This window comes from Syzygium oleosum, unplaced genomic scaffold (assembly GCF_021117445.2).
Source record: "Syzygium oleosum isolate NSW1041296 unplaced genomic scaffold, Sole_v2.1 Sole_v2.21, whole genome shotgun sequence".
NCBI lineage: Eukaryota > Viridiplantae > Streptophyta > Magnoliopsida > Myrtales > Myrtaceae > Syzygium > Syzygium oleosum.
In genome coordinates, this window is record NW_026607505.1 from 4,212,172 (window position 1) to 4,236,533 (window position 24,362).

At 42.2% G+C, this 24,362-nt stretch overlaps 3 protein-coding genes and 1 pseudogene across 4 annotated transcripts; 3 read left to right on the top strand and 1 right to left on the bottom strand.

Annotated features, from left to right (window-relative positions):
* The first annotated feature begins 369 nt into the window (after window positions 1–369).
* On the top strand, window positions 370–3,841 carry LOC115671221 (cytochrome P450 711A1). Its single transcript, XM_030592723.2, has 5 exons — window positions 370–797; window positions 1,865–2,017; window positions 2,166–2,958; window positions 3,088–3,183; window positions 3,287–3,841. The coding sequence occupies exons 1-5, from the start codon at window positions 538–540 to the stop codon at window positions 3,614–3,616; spliced, it is 1,632 nt and encodes a 543-aa protein (XP_030448583.1). The 5' UTR covers window positions 370–537; the 3' UTR covers window positions 3,617–3,841.
* Window positions 3,842–4,768: 927 nt separating this feature from the next.
* LOC115671223 (mitochondrial carrier protein CoAc1) lies at window positions 4,769–9,198 on the bottom strand. Of its 2 annotated transcripts, XM_056321009.1 has the most exons (8): window positions 8,296–8,436; window positions 7,681–7,902; window positions 7,442–7,527; window positions 7,145–7,352; window positions 6,556–6,688; window positions 6,184–6,368; window positions 5,185–5,310; window positions 4,769–5,060 (listed from the first exon to the last, which is right to left on the bottom strand). In XM_056321009.1, exons 4-8 carry the CDS (start codon window positions 7,298–7,300, stop codon window positions 4,959–4,961), a joined length of 702 nt encoding a protein of 233 aa, XP_056176984.1. In that variant the 5' UTR covers window positions 7,301–7,352; window positions 7,442–7,527; window positions 7,681–7,902; window positions 8,296–8,436; the 3' UTR covers window positions 4,769–4,958. The 2 variants fall into 2 exon arrangements, with proteins under 2 accessions (XP_056176984.1, XP_030448586.1); XM_030592726.2 differs by lacking the exon at window positions 7,681–7,902 and having other exon boundaries at window positions 8,296–9,198.
* Window positions 9,199–9,631: 433 nt separating this feature from the next.
* Window positions 9,632–11,786, top strand: LOC115671108 (uncharacterized; annotated as a pseudogene).
* Window positions 11,787–20,654: 8,868 nt separating this feature from the next.
* LOC115671240 (cytokinin riboside 5'-monophosphate phosphoribohydrolase LOG8) lies at window positions 20,655–23,579 on the top strand. Its single transcript, XM_030592751.2, has 7 exons — window positions 20,655–21,130; window positions 21,551–21,648; window positions 21,764–21,794; window positions 22,229–22,328; window positions 22,417–22,487; window positions 22,568–22,711; window positions 23,224–23,579. Exons 1-7 carry the CDS (start codon window positions 21,014–21,016, stop codon window positions 23,302–23,304), a joined length of 642 nt encoding a protein of 213 aa, XP_030448611.1. The 5' UTR covers window positions 20,655–21,013; the 3' UTR covers window positions 23,305–23,579.
* Window positions 23,580–24,362: the final 783 nt, after the last annotated feature.

Below are 24,362 nucleotides of genomic sequence, written 5' to 3' on the forward strand. Positions count from 1 at the left end.
CAGATGCCGATGGCTTGCTTCTGACCTGCCTTTCAGTCCCATAATCGTAGTGTGATGGAAAATTAGAACAAGACACAACTTGTAAGCTCGAATCAGTGAATCGATGACCAAAAGGAAAGACACTAAGAATGATCTCACCAACCCAAAAGGTCCAAGAAAAGAAGACCGAGAAGTTATTAATGTATAATTATATGCATTATGGGGTATTTATTTAATTATATTTATATCTATACCCTTTCTGTAATTAGTCACTCCTATAAATACATATCATACAATCCTAATTAGGGTTGAGCCACCATAAACACTTTCTCGTTGTTTTCTCTCATACTTTAAACATCAACAGAAGGAAGCCCCCACTTTCTCCCAATATCATAATCTCATCATGCATGTACCGACAGACGCCAAGCTCCCAATAAGATGCTTCGGTGCTGACACCCCCAACCTCACCCCACTCTAAACCTCCATATAAAATACCAGCGAAAGCTCTCTCTCTCTTTCTAAACCACCATCTCTCTTTCTCTCTGTTTCTGTGAAAACATGTGGGAGTTCAGTTTGCAGAGAGTGATGGAGATAGGAACCACCTTCGTCACAAGCCCTCCTGCTCTGCTGTCAGCGCTTGGGTTCACAGGGTTGGCCATTCTGATGGGCCTCGCGAGCTACTTGTACGCTCCCTACTGGGGAGTGAGGAAGGTCCCGGGCCCGCCCGCCTTCCCTCTTGTGGGACACCTCCCCTTGATGGCCAAGTACGGCCCTGATGTCTTCTCCATCCTCGCCAAGCGTTATGGTCCTATTTTCAGGTCAGTGTGTCTGTTCTTGCTAAAGATTGGCCGTTGATGTCCGTTTTATTCGGTTGAACGATCGAGAAACCGGTCCGGCGTGGTTTTCGAGACCCCCCCCGGAAAACTCGAGAAACTAACATGTTTGTGAAGTTTTTTGAGGGACAAAGTTGGAGGCTCTGGTGTGATGTGTGTCACTGAATCGGTTTCTAGTCTAGTCTTTCTTTGTTGTCCTCTCATGTGTTCTATGCAAAGATGTTTAGGGCCTTTTGAGTTTGGTTGATGAAGTCATGTGAATTCTTGGATCGCTGTAGGCTCTCAAGTTGTCATCTTATACATGTCTATGTATAATTCTTAACTCTCGCTATAGATATAGTAGGGGAAATGCTTTGCGAACTCTATACCAGGTGGTACGTCTCGATACAGAAATCTGATGAGTTTGCATAACGCTGATGTATTGATCTAGATAAATGGAGCTTGATTATCCCTTGTTGCAACAGCATCTCCGTGAATAATTATTTGGTTTAGTTTCGGATCCGTTGCTAGCGTATGAACAAGTTATACGGTCGCCGTGGGATGACTGACTTGTGCACCTGCAATTAGTTATGTAATTAGATACTTCCGCATGTCAATCATCCGTCTGTGGCATATGAGTTATTTTTCACATTAACGATGGATGTCATAAAGAGCCTAATCAAACTCTTCACCATGAGAGAATGGAATTAACAGGAGCAAGAAGCAACTTGATGAGATATACTTTATGCTGTTGAGTTACAATGGATGGCGTTGAACCAGTTAAATTCTCTTGCATGACTAGACCATAGCCGAAAGTAGTGCACTGATGTGGACATGAACAAAGCTTGGACAGATGATGGAGACCGGTCCTCTGCATCTTGGATGGTCGGAAAGCAATCCATTTACAAATGCAGCCCACAGATTGCATATAACTTTTTCACTTTACAATCGGAATAGTTCCCTTTCGATGTTATTAGGAATCAATTCATTTTTTTGTTTTTCTATTTTGAAATTCAATGCCAACAAGAGGTCTTATAGATGACTGATCAAAAGTTAAGAAATGATCTGAGCAGGTTTCACATGGGAAGGCAACCCCTGATAATCGTAGCTGATGCAGAGCTTTGCAAGGAGGTTGGGATAAAGAAGTTTAAGGACATTCCCAACAGAAGCATCCCTTCTCCAATTGCTGCATCCCCACTCCACCAAAAGGGTCTCTTCTTCACCAAGTGATGTCTCGTCCACAACATTTTCACAAGCAATTTATGTTCTTTTTCCTATGTTAATTTCGCGAAAACACCCCTATTTGGCTGATACAGGAGAGGGTATACCTGCATTAGTTCAGTCTCATAATTACTAATAGAAGTCCTGTCGCAGGGACGTGAGATGGTCGACGATGAGGAACACAATCCTGTCTGTTTACCAGCCGTCGCACCTCGCGAGCTTAGTCCCCACAATGCAGAAGTACATCGAGTCGGCAGCGGAGAATCTCTGCTCTTTCAAAGAGGAGGACGTCACGTTTTCCAACCTTTCTCTCAAGTTGGCCACGGATGTGATTGGCCAGGCGGCCTTTGGCGTGGACTTCGGCCTTTCTAGAGGGCAGTCCAAGCTGGGTCACGGGAGTAGTGCCAGTGAAAAAGGCAATGGCGACAGAGACAATGAAGTCAGCGATTTCATCAACAAACACATCTACTCGACGACGCAGCTCAAGATGGACTTATCTGGCTCATTCTCGATCATACTGGGTCTGCTTGTCCCTATACTCCAGGAGCCTTTCAGGCAGATACTTAAGAGAATTCCTGGCACGATGGATCGAAAAGTCGACCGGACTAATAAGGAATTGGCAAGTAGGCTTAATGGAATCGTGTCGAAGAGAATGAAGGAGAAGGAGAGGAGCTCAAAGGATTTTCTGTCGCTCATACTTAATGCAAGGGAGTCGGAGAAGGCTGCCAAGAATGTATTTACCCCGGACTATGTAAGTGCAGTCACGTATGAGCACTTACTTGCCGGGTCAGCTACAACGTCTTTCACGCTGTCTTCTGTGGTCTATCTCGTCGCCGGACACCCAGAAGTCGAGAAGAAGTTGCTTGAAGAGATCGATGGGTTTGGTCCACGTGATCAGTTGCCAACTGCTCAGGATCTCCACGAAAAATTTCCCTATCTCGATCAGGCAAGATCTTGAAACTCGTTATTCATTGTTACTATATGGCCTCGTATTCCAAGCAGATGATTCAAACGTCGAATGTTTTGCGCCAGTGGCTCAGCTTCTCACCTCCAACTTTTGTTTGTTTTGTTGCAGGTAATCAAAGAGGCGATGAGGTTTTACTTGGTTTCGCCGTTAGTCGCAAGAGAAACATCAAGAGAAGTAGAAATAGGTGGCTATCTTCTCCCAAAGGTACATTGAGTTAACATCCCTAGTGTCTTCTACTTACATCTATGTGCTTGGGAGAGCTAGAATGTGGAATAGTGTGTGAAACAGCTCCTATTGCAATGTATAGGGCACATGGGTCTGGTTGGCGCTCGGGGTTCTAGCGAAAGACCCGAAAAACTTCCCCGAGCCGGAGAAATTCAGACCGGAGAGATTCGATCCAAATTGCGAGGAGCAGAAACGGAGGCATCCTTACGCCCTCATACCATTTGGAATCGGTCCTCGCGCCTGCATAGGGCAGAAGTTCTCCTTACAGGAAATCAAACTCTCTTTGATCCACTTATACAGGAAATACATATTCCGACACTCCCCAAATATGGAGAAACCGTTGGAACTCGAGTTCGGCATAGTCCTCAATTTCAAGCATGGCGTGAAGCTTAGAGTCGTAGAAAGAAATTGAAAATCAGTTTGTAGCTAGTGGTATTCAGGAGTACTTCTAGCAGTTTTTGTAATAAAAAACACTTTCATCAGCCGTTTCAACAAAATAAGAAGCTAAATGCTGTATCTTATAACAGAAACAAAGATTATACGTCCAGAACATTCACACGCCGATATGAAACTCTGGGCTACTGATGTACTTGTCCCGGTGAATGAACAGGGTTCAATGCCTCCTCCTTTCCCTGAATTCTGTTGTTATGTTTTTCAGACCCTCTAAAGCTCGAAGGCTACGTTTGGTGGCCCGGATTTGGATTGTGATAGGATAAGATAAGGTGGGATTAGAAATCCTTCAGATATCTTTCAGATTGTAAAAAATCATTTTACAATTCAAGATAAAATTCAAAATCTTTGAAAATCTCACTTGCTCACAGAGGTAATATTTTTCAAATCTAGGGTCGAGGAATCTAGGGCAACATCCTCTTGATGTAATCTCGCACGGCCGAGACTAGCATCATTTTGAGCAATCACCGTTTTCGCTAGAGATCCTCCTCGTCCTCCTTTGAAATCTTCCGATTGTTAGCATAGTTGCAAATTTGAGTAGATGACGCGATCGGACATCGAAGCATTACGGCAAAATTAGGTGATCACCATTCAGGACCAACATATGTTGAAGCATCACGCCGATTCGGTTTGACAGTTGTCAAAGGACAATCAACTGGACGGCGATCAGCATTGGTCGAAGACAATGTCGATTGCACGGTGGTCAGGAGTGGTAGACTGTTGTGACGGCGATTTGCCTGACTCCATCACTCCATCGTTGGAAGAAAATTATTTTGTTTTTTTTTTCTCTACTTTTTTATCGAATCCGGGTCTATCCCAACCCCTAGCCCGGAATTCTTATCCGGGTATATCCAATCCAGAAGACGTCGCCAAACACTGAATAGGATATTTTGTTATTCTATCCGGACTCAAATCCGGACTACCAAACGTAGCCTAATGGTAATTATCGCCTGTAGTGAATGTTCATTACACACTGAGAACCGGCCAAATCAACTGGTATGAAGAGGGATGACAAACCCGTAAAAGACATTATGCTCAAGTTAGATAAATGGGTCATCAATTGAGCCTTACCTTAGACATCTTACAAATGTGATGCAGCCAAATCAATCAGAACTCACAGAATAATGTATAAACTTTATTTCATATGGTATTGTATAAAGTATTTTCCACTTCTTAGAGTGGAACATATTAGTGCAATAGAGTTCTACATGAATAATTCCTGTCAGCCATCTTAAAAGGACAAACAAAGCCACATTGGACAATTGTACAGAACGGAGGACCACTTCATGATTTTCGTCAGAAATTCATGCTGTAGACACATTCTGCGACTTTTGTCGAGGGGGAATGCGAAGCCAATTCTTCATCGTATCATATGCTGTGAAGCCAATTGCCACCGAAGGAACAATCTACAGAATAATCAGGAAAGGAAAGGAGCCGATTCAAGTGAGACAGATGAGTAAGGTAACATTATACCTTCAAGCAATCAATCTCGTTTGCTTATAGTTTGAAATCTGTAAAGAAACCAAATACCTTGATGTAATTTATACTGAGGCCTGCAAACAGCTGTTTCCACCCTTGATTACGGACTATAGAAGTGAGGCCATCCCACGTGTTCTTGTATATATGTCCACCAACAGAGGGCTGCAGAGATTCAACCTGCACAATTTTCAACAAGGAACTCAATATTTCAGATCCAAGTAATTTTAGTCACCGGGTATCACAATTCTAGAGTCGTTCCCCCCAAGCAGAGAAACTAATAGCCCAAATGCAATCTGAGAGTAAGCAAGAAAATTTGAAAAATCCAGAATCAAGCCCATACAGGAATTGGGAGAGCGACCGCGCCATATAAATGCTTTGGAGTATTGCCTCGTTTATCGAAACCACAAGTCAAAGAAGATTTAGTAATATTAACGAACTTTAAACGATCAAATACCTCATAATCTAAGTCTGACCTCCCCACTCCACTGGAGACAGAGGACGTCAAAAATAATTCGGTGTACTCATTATGGGGAATCTAATAGCCAAAAGCCTTCATTAACCTATAATACCTGGGATATGATGCATAGTCAATTGCATTATGGTAAAAGTCTAGATACGTTATTTAGTTTTCAATTGCAGATAACGCTTCATCTTGAAGCACTAGAGTGTCATGACAAAAAAAAAAGTAAACATTCTCACATTAGGTTTCAGATTTTTCCCCTTCCTAATAATCATGAGTAACTCATGACACAAAATGTTGCGTGGCACATCAAGTATAAGAAGTACAGAATCTAAATATCGTGCATGCATGTATACGTCATTCCAGTTCTAGCACTCGCAATCATAACGGTAGTCTTCTCCGCCAAAAAGTTCTGGGAGTCAATGGTGCACAAACTCGTGGTGAACAGGAATTATGTAGATTCATACATGTAGCTTGTACTGGTAGGTGCTTATGTATCAGGTAAGTCAGACAAAGCACATCCATTTAGGCTTCTACTAAAGGAGAAAGGACATCAGCCAGCTAGTCACCTAAAAGTAATAGAGTTATACCTGCATCTGTCTTCTGACAACATCTAGTGGATATGTGAAAGTCTGTCCAAATAATCCAGCCAGAGCTCCACAAGATAATCGCATCACAATGGACTTCTGATGCTCTTCAGGAACATGTGTCTTAAGCTCCTCATATATGTAGAACTTTAAACCAGCGTATGGGAGTATTCCAATTAGAGTTGGACCTGATTAAAGAACGCAAAATAGTTGCTTATAGGAAGAAGATGATATTTCAAGAGGACCATAATCCATGGTATAGTAGTATGCAGTTTAAAAAGAATACAGCACTTTCTCAAAAAAACATGGCTTATGGAATAAAGATATGAAAAACATGATAAGATCGACTATCCAAAGGATGTTGAGCACACTCACCTACACCCCGGTACAATCCGCGCATTCCCCCTTCCTTATAGACACTTCTCAACACATCTTTAATACCATCATAAGCAGGCTGGAGAGCAACGCTTGATACACCATTTCCCAATGTTGCTCCTGTGTTTTTAACCTGCTTTTCCATTAACACATATCAACCAAGAAGATACACTTAAACAACAGCTATCATTTTATCAAGCAAGGATCATTGATCTGGATAAGTAAAAAAGAAAAGGTTAAATGGTTGCTCAACCACCAAAAATAGTTTAACACACGAGAAAAAAAGTTAGATGGTCCAATAATATCATGCATTATGCGCTCAAAATGCAAATTGAACATTTTGTCTGGCAAAGAAGGTTTTAGTATTGTCCTATCACGGACATTAGATACATATACAGCCGTGACAAAAGAGTATCCTTGAATAGATGATAGAAACAAAACGCATGTAACCAATAATCGCATCTACATAGGATGCTAGTAAATCCATATCGAAATAAACTCCTTCTGAAGAACGATAAGAGTCCTCAAAACATCAGGAAATTTTTTTTAATAAAAAAAAAAAGAATAATGGTTTATGCAAATTATTTACCTGATAAGCAAGTTTAGTTCGAGCAAGATCCAACGGATATGTGCATAATACTGCTGTTCCTCCAGCTGCCGAGCCAGCCAGAAGATCTATAACTGGCCCAGAACCTAAAACTTGATAGTTATTCAAGATCCAGCAGCGGTATTGCTCATACGTCATAAAATGCAAGGCTGCATAAGGAACAATACGTAGGACACTGGCTCCATTTCCTCTGGAAGACAACACAAAGACATGCATCATTTTACTGCCTTTCATAGAAGAAAAAAGACGCAAGTTCACATATTTCAATTACAAACTCACCTATAAAATCCCTTAAAACCTTCAGTCTCCAGCAACTTCTGCAAGCTTCTCCATACCCCTAGAGATTGGAACCCCTCAGTTCTTGTCTGCAAGACAAGCCAGAAAATGTGCACTCAACAAGGCAACAAACAAAAGAACATACAAAACTGACTCTTCCCTGAATTGCAAAGCTGAAGCATATAAGCCCCCCAATCACTAAGTTACCGAACTGCTTCTCAAATAAAAACAAAGAAATACACCTGGTGGAAGTCATCGAATGTTATATGGTGTGCTCAGAGAGCAAAACCATTGGAAATTCACGGTCGATTAGACTGCAGCTTCTTTTGTCTAAGGCAATCACCACATACATGTAGACACCCAAGCAGGGTGAACTTTGACAGATTGGTTTCTCAGAAAAAGCATGCTGGATGCACCTCAATCCATCCCAAACTCACGACCGCAAAAAAGAATATGCTAAGGTCCTAATGGCAATTCAACCATTAGTCAACAGCTAGAAGATAGCGAGAATCATGAACACTAAAAAAAATGTGGAAGCTTTTATTTTATGAAACCAAGATACCAATAAGACTTTACAAAATGATAAAGGTACTGTTACAAAAGAACATGGCGCAAAAGAATTAGTATTCTAGGAATTTTATTTGGTTTATCACAGCTCAGAGGTACACGCAAAAAACCCCCACGTATCAATTTCCAATTTTTCCGTGCCTTAACAGCATATAATCGATGTGTCTTGCATAGCAAAAGGCTAAACCAAACTAATTCTAATCTTTTCCCTAAAAAATAATTTCATTAGACAAACAGCTTTATAAGTTCACCAACTCAAAAAAAAAGAGAAACCTTCTCCAAGGCATTACCTGCAAAAGTATCTTAGTCCGTTCCAGGGGAGCGACGGCAGTCTTAGCAAAGCCACCAGCAGCACCCCCAGCAATCAGCTCCTTCACATAAACAGGAAGGGAATCGACGTACTTAACCATCCCATGCGCCGACGATCCCTCGACAAACCCAGCCACATCAGTCGACAAAGTGGAGCCTTGAGACGAGCCCATCGCGGATTGCCGCCGCCGCCGCAGCCGCCAGAAAACCAGAAAAATCCCCACACCCTTTCAAACCTCTGGCGATAGCTTCCCAGTTATCCGCCCTGCAGCTCGAAGAAGGCCTTATCCCATCTATCTCTCTGGGTGCAGAAGGAAACCGCTTCCTGCTCGAAAGGCAGCAGAGACAGCGGCCCGAGAACACCCCGAGACGTCTTAGGTATGTTCGCAAGCCAATCTCCCTCTCTGAGAACCACAAGATACATCCACAGCACAGTGAAGCTCCTCACGAAATCAAAAACAAAAACCGCCCGCCCCCCCCAAAAAAAAACCCCCCTTCTCAATCACGAAGGAACCCCCATGGATCGACCCAGAAATCACCGGCGCTCATCCGCAAACGAACCCTCCTCCAAATTCAGCACAAGAAAAAAACGCGAGAGCCGGAGACGATAATGTCGCTCGAAATTTACGGCAACAGATTCAACCCCCGCCGGTAGCGATCGAGCGGCGAAGCCTCCCAACCCCCCCGAAAGTCTCAAAACGATCCGAAGCGATCGAGGCACGAACGCGGACCGAGGCCGATCCAAGCCAAAAGAAACGAGCGATTCGACGGGAAGGATCGTATCGAAACCCGAGCCCGAGCGCACGCGAGGAGATCGCCCCGAAGAGGACGCGATTCGCAGCCCCCGAATCGCCGCCGCCGCCGCCGCCGAACCCTAACCTCGTCCCGCGTTCGTTTTCGTGGTGGCGAAAGGAGGAGGAGGCAGCGCGTGGGATGTGGGGGAGGAGGAGGGGATTTTCTTCTTCTTCTTCTCCGGCGGGTTGTTTGTTTCTTTTCCTTTCCTTTCCTTTCCTTTCCTTTTATTTATTTATTTTTATTTTGGGCGGGGAATGGATCCTCGGGTGATCCCAGCCGTTGATTTTCGGTTTCACACCAATCCCAAACCAAGGAGGGGGGGGACAAGGGTCACCGGCTGAAACCGGTTTTGAGTCAAGTGCGACCTTTATGTTTTTTTGTTTTTCTTTTCTTTGATAATAAAATACAAATAAAACCAATATATAAAGATTTGCTAAAACACAGTACCGGGGGACTTTTAGGGCGCGCATGAAATCCATTATGGAGCAAAATTTCTGCTCTAGAATGCATTTCGGAACAGAAATGCGTTTGTTAAAAAATTTCCGGAATGCATTCCGGAGGAATTTTTGCATTATGGAGCAAAAATACGTTTGGTAAAAATACATTCTTTTTTTTGTTCCAGAATGAGTTTTTGCTTCTAGAATGTGTTTTGGGCCAAAAAAAAGAAGCTAGTTTTTGTAGCTTCTGGCTTCCCGAATGCATTCTGGCCAAATTTCCTTCTTTACTCTCTTCAAGAGACGTTCGACTCTCTTCGGGTTTCGTGCCCTCCTTCCCTCCTCGTGGCTTGCACGGAGCGACCACCGCACGCGGCGGCGATCGATTTTGGCCCTCACTCTCTCTCCGCCGCTTCCGTTTCTTCATGCGTAGCTCGTGAGTCTTCGATTCCTCCAACTGTTTCATCTCCTCTCTCGTCGTTAGCTTTTCCCTTCGGTGCAATCCACGGTGCGCGACGCAGCCGCAACGAGACGCCGCGGAGCGGTCTGGCGAGAACTTGATTAGCATGCTGCGGATTGAGGTTGAGGTTGAAGTTGAGCCGCGGGGTTTCTGTTTCGAAAGGGCTATGATGTGTGGGTTGTGTGGCTGAATCGGTTTGTTTCGTCATTCGTGTCTAGCTCTGCGATTCGCGGCCCCTCCGAGGCCGAGGCCCTCATCGAGGCCCACCCCGCTCCGCTACTTGACCGAGAAGCAGCGGGCCCGCGAGGCCGAGCGCGAGAAGATGGGGCTGATCGGCAAGGGGCCGTAGCGAGAGATCGACATCTTGAAGAAAGGAAGTCGAACCGAGTCGTCTTCGAGAAGCCAGAGATAATCGGGACCCGGGCTTGGATTTGATCTCGTTGGGGTGGGTCGATGCGGATAAGATTCGAAGTATGGGCTCACGGTCGAGGATGGAAGGCGGCTCGTGAAGGAGTATTCTAGGGTTTTGATGACGAGGCATATGGCGAGGCAGGCTGTGGAGAGTAATTTGTTGCGGATGAAGAAGGAGGCGATTGAGGCTCTGCCGGAGAAGCTGCGAGAGGCGGCGCTGGTGCCAGATTTGACACCTTTCCCTGCAAATTGCTTCATGGAGACACTCACGCCGCCAACTGAAGGGTACATAGAGAAGGTCAAGGACGCTGCGAGGAAGAGCTTGGCCAAGGAGAAGCTTAGATGATTTTGGATGAAGGCCGTGATTAAAGGTTAGAGCTTTTTGTTGTTTTAGGTGAATTGGTTTCTGTATGAAGTTATGAACTATGTTTAGCTGATGTGTGCTGTTTTGAGGTCAGAAAGGAAGATATTTGTCATAGGTTGTAGCTGATTCTTTGTTGAATGTTCATGTAATGCCTGAAGAATGAGCCATAGATGTGTTTCAGGGATGTTGAAATCTTCTTGGTTGATTCGACTCTTTAATTTAGGTGTAGATATTGGCAAAACGCAGATCATTCTGTACAGTTTAGAGTTTGAGCCGTGGTCATTAGCTTCTCTGGGTATGCGATTGTTCGTCCAATTTGTCTATGGCTAACCAAGGTAGCGAGTGGAATAGGGGTGGCTATTTGTTTTGCGAGCTTTGCACTGTTGCTTCTAACTACTACTTGCTTTGTTCCATGATGCTTGCTACCAGGCACTCGATTAATCTAAAATAAGAAGACTTGGTTGTGTTTCAATAGATGACTGGTTTGCTGGTATTTTGTGATGGCTTGGGAATTGCAGGATACTCTCCAAGCTTCAGGTTTGCAATGTGTGCTCCCAAAAAAACTGAATGCCCAGTGACTCATGTTTGACATCGTTTGCTTTGCTTTCATGTAATGTCTCTTCGGGGAATTGAATGGTCTAAAGTTGCTGTAATTGGTGTGTTATTCGCGTTCCTCTGTTGTTGAATTTAGAGTAATGTCGGTTTCTTATTATTTTTATCAATTTTGAGCAGGTAAGATGTGCAAAGCGAGGGACTGTTGGAAACAATGTTAGAGCAACTGAAGCTAGAAAGCTTTTCTTGATTTGAGGAAGCATTTTTCGAAGAGGGGACTGGCGAATTGGGGTGCTAGTACTCTTAGTCTCTCATTAGGTCTTGCACTTTCTCTTGTTGGGCTTGTGAATGACAGAAAAATTCTAATAAATTTGCCATCTTCGGCTGTTGAGACTTTACAAATGCTTGGATCTGCCATCTGCTGCTTAAAAGTACCATAAATCTGTTTATTTTGCACATGCGAATCTCAAGTTTATCATTACCTTTCTTTTTCCCTTAATTATTTGCTGAAGTTTTGGAGAATGGTCTGAGTTCAATTACCAACTCAACTTAGTTAATCTTCCCTCTGTTGACTATTCTTGGAGAATTCAGTGGAAAGGAAATGCGAGCAGAAGCAAAAAATTTCCTACACAAAGCCCTCATAGCGTCTAAAGTAACAGGAAAATGAGATAATAGGAATCACATAATCTAAGCCCTTACCATATAACTGTATTTTCCTTCTCTGATCTATCTGATCGAGTTTTATCTTCTCCATATACGAAGTTTATTATCCCGGCATTGCAATCTAGGATGGCAGTAGCATACCTGCTGGAGATCATGTGCGAAAGGCTTAAAATACTTCATAAGATTTGGTGATTATCCGTTCACAACTTAACTTTCAACTGCTGTTTCTTGCATTAGATTTCAAGAACACAAGGAACCGAATTCAACAAATCCTGCCAAGGCATGTTTCTTAGAAACAAAGTGATATGCCTCCAAGATGTATTTAGACTCGACATTAAATATGGACATATTTGTGAAGCTGAGAAGACAAATCTTCACAAATGTAGATAGCGACTTAAGCCAGTTAACATGGGGCTATCATTTTTGGGAAAAAGGACTTTCTCCACAAGAAAACTTCCTCCTGTTTTATCATACAGATTTCTCTTTCAGAAATTAATTTCTGGAGCAGAATTAGTCATGTTTTACCAAACAGATTTCTCCTCCAGAAATCAATTTCTGGCAAGAATTCCAGAAATCAATTTCTGGCAAGAATTTGATTTCTGGAGCAAAATGGTTACCATTCACACCCTTAGGCTTCTGTTTCCATTTTTCTGTTCTAGAAATAAGTTTGGAACAGAAATCCGTTCGGTAACGCAATTTTATTTTTCAATTTTTGGAATAAATTTTGATTTCAAAAATAAGTTTGGTACAGAATTAAGAAGTAAACAATTTCTACTTTTTTATTTCTGGAACAAAAATGAGAAGTTCTTCTCATCGCTCGTCCTCGCTACTAGCCGGTCGCCCACCCACCGTCTATCGCCAGCCTCCTACGGTCCTACCGCTACCCGACGCCGTCTTCCACACTGGCCGTGTCGCCATCCGCTGTCGCCTCCCCCCGCCATCCGCCGCTCGATGTTCGCTACCACTGTCTGCCACCGCCATCTGCCCACCGTCCACTCACCGATCACCCGAGAGGGAGAAATTTTGTGCCATTATCGAACAAATTTTTATTTCGGGAACAGAAATTTTGTGCCGTTATCAAACGTGTTTTTTTCTCAGAAACTTGTCCAGGAACATAAATAGAAAAATCTGGCCACAAATTGATTTCTGAAACAAAATGATTGTTATTCGTAGCCTTATTTTCTGTACTGGCCTTTATGCCAAAATTGAGGTGTTTGGCGAGATATTTTCAAAGGCTTTTGAACCAAAGCCGGCATTTCCAAGGGCTCTCGGCCAAACGCAAGTTCTGCCCGACTTTAGCATCGAGCATTTTTCCCGAATGCTAAAAGATATTTTCTTCTTCCAACCTTGATCTCGCTAAGTTATCTAAATTCTAGTTTTGCCGTCACTATTTTCACCATGCAGCCTCATGCGATGTCCTTGACAAAGCCCATATCTAACCATCGGGTGAGCCTCACCTGAGGTCGCGAGAGCTCAGAGGGACGTTAATGGGGTCTTGCGACTTGAGGCAAGGTTTGCATGGGGTCACGTGACCTCCATGAAACCCAACGCCCAAGGTGGGTGGCTTGAGCCGCGGCCCTCGAGCACGACTGAGCTGGGGTTTCCTCTTTACTTTTAATAATTACTTTTTAGATTGGATTTTGTCAAAATTCTTAACCTAAAGTCCTTTTTATTTACCTAAAAGGTCATTTCTCCAAAACTCTCCCAAACATACCCTTACTCTTTCCTTTTGTAGTGTTCACTCGTCGTAATTCAATCTATTATATCATTAAATTATAATAAGCATTACGATTCTTCAAAATCCGCAAACATCGCGTGGATTGGATGGTGGAGCTATTACAACTAATTGCATTGGCTTACATCAAATTCAATTCAGATATAATAATCCGCATCATTAAAGAAACATGAACAATCATTTTTCCAAATTAAACATATTGAAGATATAATTATATTTTGATTTGAGTTAAACATCTTACGTGGATAACATTAGTTTTTTGTCCACCTTTCAAACTTACCTATTGAAAGTCAAATTAGCAAATTTTATTAGCTTGAATCAATCAAAGGACAACATCAAACATTCTCATATAATCCATAAACTAAATTGAACATGTATCGAAAGTTTATGAACCGCATTGAATAAATTGAAAGTTCGAGAATAATATTGCATATTGGGTCAAAGTTTAGGGATCGTATTGAATAAATTAAAAGTTCAACGACTGTATTGCATATTAGACGAAAGTTCATAGATTTAGGGGCATCATTTTCCCATGAACTTAAGAAAGAAGGCAACGTGGTTAAAAGCAAAAATTCAAAATAAAAGAAGGCTGCAGCCGGCCAAATGAAAAATAAACAAATAAATAAATTAGGGCTACCGGTTGTAGCCGGTGTCTCTTTTGAGGAGCCAATCTCGAGGATCTCGAGAGCTCGCCCTTATTCCGGCGGCGCTCCTTGAAGAACCAAGTTTTGAACAGGAGGCAGACGCAAATACGACGACGCGTCTTGCGGTGACGTCGTCGCCGGACCGGACCAAATCCGCGTCGTCCACGTGGCCTCGCTGTCGGGTACCGTTGAAAAGGGCTTCGATCTGATTGGCTCCGCCCCGGTTGGTTCAGGCTTTCCCGAGAACGACGTGACGTGGCGTGGCGGACCAGAGAGCAAACGACTTTTCTATTTCGAGGAAATTATGTTAAGGGAATTTAATTTTCAAAAGCATACATCATACGAACGGTTAAAATAATATTTTGACCGTTGCGACGTAAAAAATCTAATTTCCTCGTGGTAATTTTTATTTGATAATATATGATACGCGAAAGATTTCATCGGCACGGGGCCAAAAACGATAAGGACGATTTTTCGATCGTTTGTTCACACGCCCGACCTTTGAATGTTATACCTCGAGCGACGTCGAATGAGAACAAAATAATAATCGCTAGCGACGATATAAAGACCGAAGGTGGAATTTATTTACATGCTGGGATAGGTGATATCGAACGGAAACAAAATAAAAACGCTAGCATTTCGGCAAATAATACATCCAAATTTAAGTATTTATTGTGCCACATATCACTACACATATATACAAGAAATTTAATTAAATATACTTTATAATCCTTATTGGTTTTCTCCTGTTTAGTTATAGCAGGAAAAAAAAAACATGTGCACAGAAAAGATAGGGGCCTAGATGGTGATAACGGGCAAGATGGGGGTCGAACCGGGCCTCTCAAAGGCAAAGTCACCTGCCCAAAGCTGCCCGCGATTTTCGGCGACAATCGGTCGAGGTTGAGCCGAATGGTTAGTGCCTGACCGGATGGCGGAGCCGCTTGGGTCCGTTGAGCAGCACATAATTAACATTATTTATTTAAATTGAGAAGTTAAATTTCAATTAACGGCTGTAACCTTAGAAATTCAATAAGTGCAAGAGCGTTTTCCAATCATATCTCGGAGAAAATTAATCTTTTCGTGTCACAAGAATTCAATGAATGTTTCCTTAAGACCCAAGGTTTCCGATGTAAAAAGAGAAATCAAATACCGAGCATGTGGATAAGCTTCTACTTTCGTCTTTGATTTCATTTGAAATTTGCCTTAGCGACAAATTCAGATTGAATCTGCCGCAATATTCTAGCAATCTTATTATATGTTATGATATCACGTTAAGATGACCGAGATTCATAAAAGAAAATGTGGGTAAGAATTCTCGATTTGAAATCAAGGAAGAGAAAAAAAAATTGATGTTGGCAAATTTCAATTGAAACTTACACATTCCCCCTCTTCCCCGCTCATCCCTTACTGTGAAGGGATTGCATCTTGATCGATCATCGAGCTAGTCCTAGAAATGGTTAAGGATCTCGGGGTCCTTGCCCGGTAGGTCGAGATCCTATTCCCTTGGTTGTCGTAAATTATCGCGTCGTCGTCGTCGTCTGGAACTCTGCACTTCTCCCCAAGTATTATGGTCTTCGTCCAGATGGAGTCTTCCCGCTTCAATTTCTCTTGCTGGCCATCCTGCCCGTGCTTCGATACCGATCGGCTTCTCGCGATCTTCACGCTCAGGTTCATCTTCAGGTTGTTCTTTCTAGACGCCGCCCTCGGGAGATGGTTGTAGGAATGGCTCTCGTTCATATGCTTCCTCGCAGGTGGAAGTGGGAGCTCTTGGCTTCGAGGTATCTCCACCTTCGCGTCATCTAACTCTACTTTGCCATTTGCTTGAGGTGCGGAAGCGATCGCCGCCTCCGCCGTCTCGGTAATTTTCGATTTGTATGTCGGGCTATCTTTCTCTTTTCCATCTTTGGTGGAAGAATGCGGTCTCCTTCGGAAACGGACGCCGCACAAAGACGTGATCATAACTATCGTCGCGGCGATCCAAAAAACTAGAAATAATTGCGGAAACAGGATATCCGCAAACGGGTAATCACTCCTCTTCGTGGGACCTCTTCTTCCCATTACCAAGACACAGAAAGCCGAGCTCGCGACAATTACCGCACACCCGTGAAGGCACAGACATCGAGAATGACCGAGACGAGAACCGAGTCCCGGCGCGAATCAATATTTACTCGCGGGGCGACGCGGAGTTCCTCTGATTCTCTTCAGAGCATAGCTCTGGGGAACAAATTATTGGACATGCAACCAGGGGATGAAGGAGAGAGAGGGAGGAAAGGACGGTGAAAGAGGCAGTTTTTGGGAATCAACAACCAACCGCTCTCAAATTTAGCAAAGTTCATCTCTCTTCGGCAGTTAAAAGTTTGCTAAACCTTTTGGCCTAAAATGGTGCAAATGCCTCCCCCCCCTTCCCTCTCTCTCTCTCTCTCTTTCGTTTTTGGCCTCACAAATTCACGGCCATTGGCTCATTGTCCAAACACCCAACTCGGGGAGAATGGCGCATGGGCGCCACGTCAGCAGGCCACACCACCATCGAGGGGGCCTCTGGTCTGCAGGCAGGTGCACATGGCCAGCAAAGCATCGATTGGTCCAAAGCTCGATCCCCTTGTCCCCACTTAATTTTCATGCCCCTTCGGGCCTCTGTGTGTCTTTTAAGGTCCGCCCTGTCCTTTGGGCAGGGACAAAGAATCTTGGTTGGTGGCCCCCTTCCGATGAGCTTTGGGTGCACTGATTTAAGGCATGTTTGGTTCAACTTTGAAAATACTACTTGGAGGAATGCAAATACCTTTGAGTGAAAGCCCATTGGGGAAATGGGCTTAGGTCGTGCGACCCCCGCCGAGGGTCGCCTGGCCTCGGGCGACCGCCGGCGGCGGCAGATCTGGCTCGCCGGTGGTCGCCCGACCTCGCCGGCCCTTCTCCCTCGCCGGCCACCCTCGCCGGCCGCCCTCGCCGGCTACCTGGTGAAGAACAGCTTCAAACCAAAAATAAAATAAAATATCTGTGAACAGTAGCATTCGTGGAATGCTAGCATTTGGCCAATGCTAGGTCAAATGCTGAACCAAACACTCCAGCATTTTGGGAATGGGCTTTCGGGGCTCAAAGCCCTTTCCCAAAGCTGAACCAAACACCCCCTTAGAATTCCGCGCCCCCCTCCTGCCCCGCCGTGTGCCCCGTTCGTTCCTATCTATAAAGAGAGAGAGATTCTCGATGCTCTCGAAGCGAGATAGCCGGGCAATCTTATCGGCACCCCGGATGATCGCGAGGTATCAATTGAGCGCGCGCGCGCGCACGCTTGATGCTTCAGTAATACCTTGAATTAATGATGTCGTTTGTGGGGGTCGGCAGCATGCCTGAAAAAGCACGTTGTCCCACCTTTTTTCCTTCGTGGTATTTAATTCCCTCATTTTTTTCTCGGAGAGCTAATCTTCTAAACTGAAATTCTCAATCGGGTGGTTCAATTGAGATTTGCATCTTTCTCGAGCATGGCGATATTTGTAAATTGGGCATCAAAGGTTCTCAAAACTTCTTCATTTGCTTTTCCCTCTTTTTCCCCTTTTGTGCTGGATATATTCAAAAGGGTATCGCTTGGGAAGAGGAGGCTAGGGCTAGAAGTTCTTGCTCACACGCCTCCTTCTAGATCTCAACAAATTGTCCACGTTCGCTATTAAAGCAAATAAGAAAGTGATTAGGTGATGATAGTTGTTAATCCAACTCTGGTAGGAACCCTAGGAAGACAAGTGATATGGTCAAATAAAATCAAGGAGAAGAAATTAAGAAAAGATGATTATCATATATGGAGAATTCATGCATTTGGGGAAACTAATCGATTTTCGTCGGAAGACGTACATATACAACGGAAAACATACAATAGGGATGCTCTCGAAAAGGAGATAGTTGAGCTGACGATTTTTCAATTAATGAAGACGATTATATCTAATTGAACACATGTTGGCGTCGCCGTCATCACACGAAGACCCTTTTTTTTAAATATTCAATATGTCCGTTATAAAATGCATTATATTCAAAATTGATCCATCAAAAGTACAATTATTCACATAGATAATCAGATCGGAGTTGCTCAATTCTATAATCTTCTCTTGCTCGCCGCGATACCGTGTTTGTTCACGGGACTCCTCAATAATTACATTCTTTTAATTGGCTCTATATATAGGTCCATCTATAAAATAAAGCATAGGTCGAAATGTGAACGCAATAGAATAAAGTTTGATGTCTAAGATGATTAAACAATGCGCCTAAATGTACTTTTTAAGGTTAAATATTACGTGTATTGCAACTAAGCATTAGGAGGAGAGTGGATTAGATTCATATACAAAGTAATAATTTCGACGAAAATTTCCTCGACACGGCAATTTTTCGATAATTTAAAAAAATCGAAGTCCTTCTCCGCAAACCTTCAGATATTTTCTTCTGCTCATGCAATTGGACATACTCTAATGGAAGCAATTTTTAAGATAATGTTGCGAGTTGAGAAGATGATGATATGTACGTGTGTTTAAAAAGACAAAAAAAGAGAGGGTATTATTATATTTTGGTTAGGATATTTATGTATAAGAATGGAAAGTTAATTATGACAAAAAATAATAACAATAATACAATAATAGACTACCTGAATAAAAAAAAGGCCGTGAAAATGTCAAGTCAAGGTTATATACTTATTATTATGAATTTTTCTTTCTTTCTTTTTTTGTTATGTCTAGTGTCAGCTAGCTTTTGATGTTAATTGGGCCCTTATCGTGGATTCCATAAAGAGTGCTATGATTGGAATTTGGAAATTATGATGACCACCCGACCAAAAATATGTAAAGTAGGATTGTTTTCAATAAAGCATTTAGGATTATAATTATTCTTTTTAGACCTTGAACTCAAGACAAGAAGCTACTTTCATACTATATGCGTGGAAAATGTGTCTTAATCCAAAATTCATTTGCATAAAAAGGGATATGTATTGTTTACGCTACAAAAGTGCGAATAATTATCAAATTAAACTGTACCTGTGCCGCGAGAATTTCGCGTTGAATGAAATTGAGGGAAATTGACGGAAAATGATGACATCGATATAACAAATGTTGATCATAAACCAAGGGAAGTGGGGCTTTTTCTTTAGATAAACACTTCCCTTTGTTATTTCCATTTGTGGAATAAATTATACCATCAGAGATCTCAAAAAGAAAAGCCAAAATTTAGTAAAATAAGTACCATAATTTCATTACTTCAATTTCTTTTCTTTTTTTCACGCACTTTTCTTTGTGTATTAGAATTTTATATGACATAGGGTGCGTTTATTTTACCGAAAACTTCATGACGAAAGAAAAAAATATTTTCCACAAAGATCATTGTTGAGAAAAATAGTTACTTTTGTCATCCAAACTTCGAAAAATCGAAAAACAAATTTCCGGAAATAATTTTATCTCAAACAAATGGACCCTTAAAGTTAAACAGTGAGCAAAGGAGCCACCCATTTCAATTTGCTCGCCCAGCTCACTCTCAATCTCTTTGTTATGCATTCCCTTTCTTGTACTTTTGGCCAGACTCGTGTGTTTTCTCTTGTGGGTCATATGTTTTTGGGTTAATACCATAAAAAACCCAAAAATGGTAGACATGTGATAATTTTACCCCGAACTAATTTTTTGACCACAAAAAACCCTAAACTGGTATATCTGTGACAAATTTTGCCCGAACTATTTTTTTTTACCATCACAAACCTCACACTGGTACACTTGTGACAATTTTATCCCGAACTATTTTTTTGACCATCACAAATCCCAAACTGATACACCTGCAACGATTTTATTCTAAACTAATTTTTTGATTACTAAAAATCCAAAACTGGTACATTTGTGATAAATTTACCCTCTATTAGTATCCGTTAAATTGGATTAATATCACGAAAAATCACAACTTGGTAAACTTGTGACAAATAGAGGGGTAAAACCCCAAACTGGTACACCTATCAACTATCACGTGTCATCAAACTTAACAATTTGACAGCAAAATTTAATGGAAACTAACAGAGGGTAAATTTGTTAAAAGTGTACAAGTTTAGAGTTTTTTGTGGTCAAAAAAATAATTGAGGGTAAATTTATTACAGATGTACCAATTTGAGATTTTTCGTGATATTAACCCATGTTTTTATTCCGTAGATAAACTTCCCTGTTCACGTCACTGTGAAAAAACAGAGGCGGCAGAAGAAAATACCACAGAGCACGTCTCATTCTTTCCTCTGCCCGGTCGTTTACACAATGACTCTGGTGTGCGACTCTGGTGTGCGCTTATTTAACTCGATTCCGAATCTTTGTAAATCGACAGGGAAACATTTGATTACAAAGGCAATGAAGCATGTGGGCTAGTCGTGTCCTCTTCCACCCAAAATATATATTTCCTGCCCGTCCACGCTCAAGGGAGAGTTCTTGCGATTTCTCAGGCTTTGAATGCTCTGTTTACCAATATCGAATCAACCCAAGATTGTCTTTTTGAAGTACCCGCAGTTTTTTTGACCCGTCCTTTCCGTTTCTTTATTCATTGCTCTCCAAAAGCTTTCTTTGCTTGGCTTCTTCCCATCTGTTTTGGCAGTTTTCTTGATGGTTCTTGCTTGATTGAAACTCCGCGAAGAGCTCGAGCGGCTTTAAATGGAGGACGGTGAGATTGTCAGGAGGAAGTTCCAGAGGGTCTGCGTGTTCTGCGGGAGCAACTCTGGGCACAGACAAGTATTCAGCGATGCAGCTCTTGAACTGGGCGATGAACTGGTTTGTTTTTGACTTGGGCTTTTTATGTGTTTTTGCCAGGATTGTTGCACGTTAACCGGTCTTGTTTTCACACTTGAGTTTGAGAAGGAGAAACAAAAATCGGAACTTTTTTCCTTGTTTGATGCTACAGGAAGTGATTCTGTACTGAAACTCTGAGCGCTCATTAATTTCATTGCACACGGTTAAGAGGGTTTTATTCTGTGACCTCATCATGGCTGTACAATGCGTCGGAGTTTGTGTTTTGACTTTAGCTCTCTTCATAATGTTGACTGTAGCGAAGGTGTTTGATACTTGGAGCCGGTCCACGAACATTTTGATGCAGATAGATGGTCAACGGCATTTGGTGTTTAATATGGTCGATTGTTTTTCCCCTTTTGCGTGTCACTGTTGTTCACCTTTTGTGGGAATAAATTCTTGCAGGTGAAGAGGAAGATGGATTTGGTTTATGGTGGAGGGAGTGTTGGGTTGATGGGTTTAATTTCCCAGAAAGTGTTTGATGGAGGGTGCCATGTTTTGGGGTAACTATGAGACACTCTGTATGGTGTGCCTTTTGTTTTTCCCTTCCATTTATACGAATGTTATTGATTCATGGTAACTCCCTGTTTTTGTAATCTCTACTTCTTTTGCATGCAGGGTGATTCCTAAAGCTCTCATGCCCCTTGAGGTTAGGAACTTTTCTGGTCCTTTTTCATTTCTTTCGAGCCTTTTGGTAAGGCTGAGATTAAGGTCTTTGCGGATTCTCCCCTTCCTCTTTTTTCAGCTGTTCTAGCTAAAGTTGGATAAAACATGTCAGGTCAATCTGATGCCTGAAATTCGCATCTTCTTGTTGTCATAAGCACAAAGTTTAGTCGTTAAATGCGCTTCAACAAGTCACTCTCGGTGATGGTTGTTGCATGTTAGTACGGTATATCTCTCGATCTTAATTGTAACATGGCCCTAGCTCATTACCTGATTATGGTCTGTTCACAGCCTTGCTATGTTGACTTATTTCCGCTTCTTTCTCTGCATCTTTATCTCTAATCTGAGATTATAACATCTTGCGTGCCGCTATGACACTGTCTTAATATGTGATAAACTCTATGTCTCCCATGTTATCAGATATCTGGCCAGACTGTTGGGGAAGTACGGACCGTCCTTGACATGCATGAGCGCAAAGCTGTGATGGCTCGTGAAGCAGATGCCTTCATTGCTCTTCCTGGTATTCTTTAGTATCGACCTTCGTAGTTGTCATGCTTTCATTATTTATCTTATTGTTGAAACTCTATGTTCGCGCTTTTGTTGCTCAGGAGGATATGGAACAATGGAAGAAACTTTGGAAATGATAACATGGTCCCAGCTTGGCATTCATAAGAAACCTGTAATTTCCAAATAGTCTTGTTTAAAATGTAATGGTTACGTATTTGTGCACGAGTTATGATTCTGTGGATGATGATACAGGTTGGTCTCCTGAATGTTGAGGGGTACTACAATAGCCTGCTTGCTTTATTCGACAATGGTGTCAAAGAAGGTTTTATCAAGCCCAGTGCTCGGGATATAGTGCTCTCTGCTCCTACTGCCAAAGAGCTTATGATAAAGATGGAGGTAGGATATAGTCGCTATTCATGCTTCTTACTCTTGTCAGCCGATTCGCGTTAGTGGGCAGAATAATTTTTCAAAAAGAGACATCATGGAAAGCAACTGTAATGCATTCTCGGGACTTAATGTGTCTACTTTGTCTAAAAATAGTAAATGAAACTTCTCATGGTTTGGTAGCTGTATTGTCGAAGCTAGCTCCTGAAGTAATATCACATTGGCCTATCTAGATGTTTTAGCATTAATGGATGAGATTGGACATGCAAATGTTGCATGATGGAGACATCAGTTTGCCTTGTGTCATCGTAATGAATATGAAAGGCCAAAAAATAAAATAACTCGCTATGCTTTTCCTTTCTTGGGTCTTCCTTTTAACCTACTACATAATCCGAACTTCTGATGCTTCTTGCATCAATAGTACTCTATTTGTTGACTTGTAACAGCGAACTGTTTTGCTTTGCTGCTTTGTTGTAGCTCGAATTAGAGTACGTTTTTATCCATTTCTTCATCTCCTTTTGCAGCAATATAACCCTTCCCATGAGCATGTTGCTCCTCATGAGACTTGGCAGATGCACAAGCTTGGTGATTATCCAAGGCAATAAATTGCACAGGAGGCTCACATACAATGGAGGCATTTTTCACGATTGGGTTCATGATGTCAATCATTATTCTTTTGAGTCGTTTGAAAGAGCTTATTCACACGGGCCCAGATATTGTTTGTTCCTGCTAGGGACTGCATCCCCAGCTAGCTGTTTCCCGGCACGAGTTGGTATGGTCAAATGTAGAACTGTTCTGCCATCATATCAATTGGTCGATACTCTATATACAAGATATGCATTTTGAAAATTCTAAGGAGATGATTGTTGCTTTTGTATCGAATCTTCGAGCTTGTTATGATTTGTTCCTGCAAAGGAATGTTTCATGATAGTGAATGTTATAGCATGTTCTAGAGTGGTTGAGTGAAGAATGTCTAGTGAAACTCGTTTGAGCTAAAATATTACGAATTTCTTTGTTCCCCACCTGGGGAAGTGAAGTAAGTTTGGAATTATTCCTTTACCTATCATTGAATCCTGCGTGCAGCTTTTCTTGTACATTGTCATTGAGCTGGAGGATTGAAACATAGCATTACAGTCTTTCAGTACAGGTGACGGATCTAGTTTCTTGCTGCAAGATTCCTCTCTACGGCAATGATTGTTCGGAATAGAGGATGAGTATCATAGCTGGATTCCATCACTACAGTTATTTCCTTAGTTCCCAAATCTTGAATGCTTAACATCGTGGTATAGTTCGGGGCTATTGGTGAAATAAGCACCTGCAGAAAATTCTGCCGTTTGGACAAATCGAAAGTTAAGAGTTTGCCACTGAACTTATGTAGTTGCTTACGGTGAATGAGTTGAAACCGATTGAGTGTTATGCCCCAGTTATTTTCTTGTCATCTTTTTGCTCATAATGAGCATTCAGTTTCGAAGATAGGCATGCATATCACTGCTAAAACCAGATGGGAGTCGTAAAGATGCCAGAAGTACTTTCCGAGGTGTTATATTCTGCTCATCCCCGGCTCTTCTTCATCTTCATCAATGTCATTTTCTTTCCGAAGACTCGAATAGCGACCTTTCATAAATATATCGGTAGAATGCATTAGCATCTCAAGAGTTGCGGA

Coding starts and splice junctions, on each gene's coding strand:
- LOC115671221 (XM_030592723.2), top strand. CDS start 538: ATGTGGGAGTTCAGTTTGCAGAGAGTGATGGAGATAGGAACCACCTTC. Junction 2,018..2,165: donor AAGGGTCTCTTCTTCACCAA/GTGATGTCTCGT, acceptor GTCCTGTCGCAG/GGACGTGAGATGGTCGACGA. Junction 2,959..3,087: donor AATTTCCCTATCTCGATCAG/GCAAGATCTTGA, acceptor GTTTTGTTGCAG/GTAATCAAAGAGGCGATGAG.
- LOC115671223 (XM_030592726.2), bottom strand. CDS start 8,487: ATGGGCTCGTCTCAAGGCTCCACTTTGTCGACTGATGTGGCTGGGTTT. Junction 6,689..7,144: donor GAACTAAACTTGCTTATCAG/GTAAATAATTTG, acceptor ATGGAAAAGCAG/GTTAAAAACACAGGAGCAAC. Junction 5,311..6,183: donor TTGTCAGAAGACAGATGCAG/GTATAACTCTAT, acceptor AAAATTGTGCAG/GTTGAATCTCTGCAGCCCTC.
- LOC115671240 (XM_030592751.2), top strand. CDS start 21,014: ATGGAGGACGGTGAGATTGTCAGGAGGAAGTTCCAGAGGGTCTGCGTG. Junction 21,795..22,228: donor AAGCTCTCATGCCCCTTGAG/GTTAGGAACTTT, acceptor CCATGTTATCAG/ATATCTGGCCAGACTGTTGG. Junction 22,712..23,223: donor AGCTTATGATAAAGATGGAG/GTAGGATATAGT, acceptor CTCCTTTTGCAG/CAATATAACCCTTCCCATGA.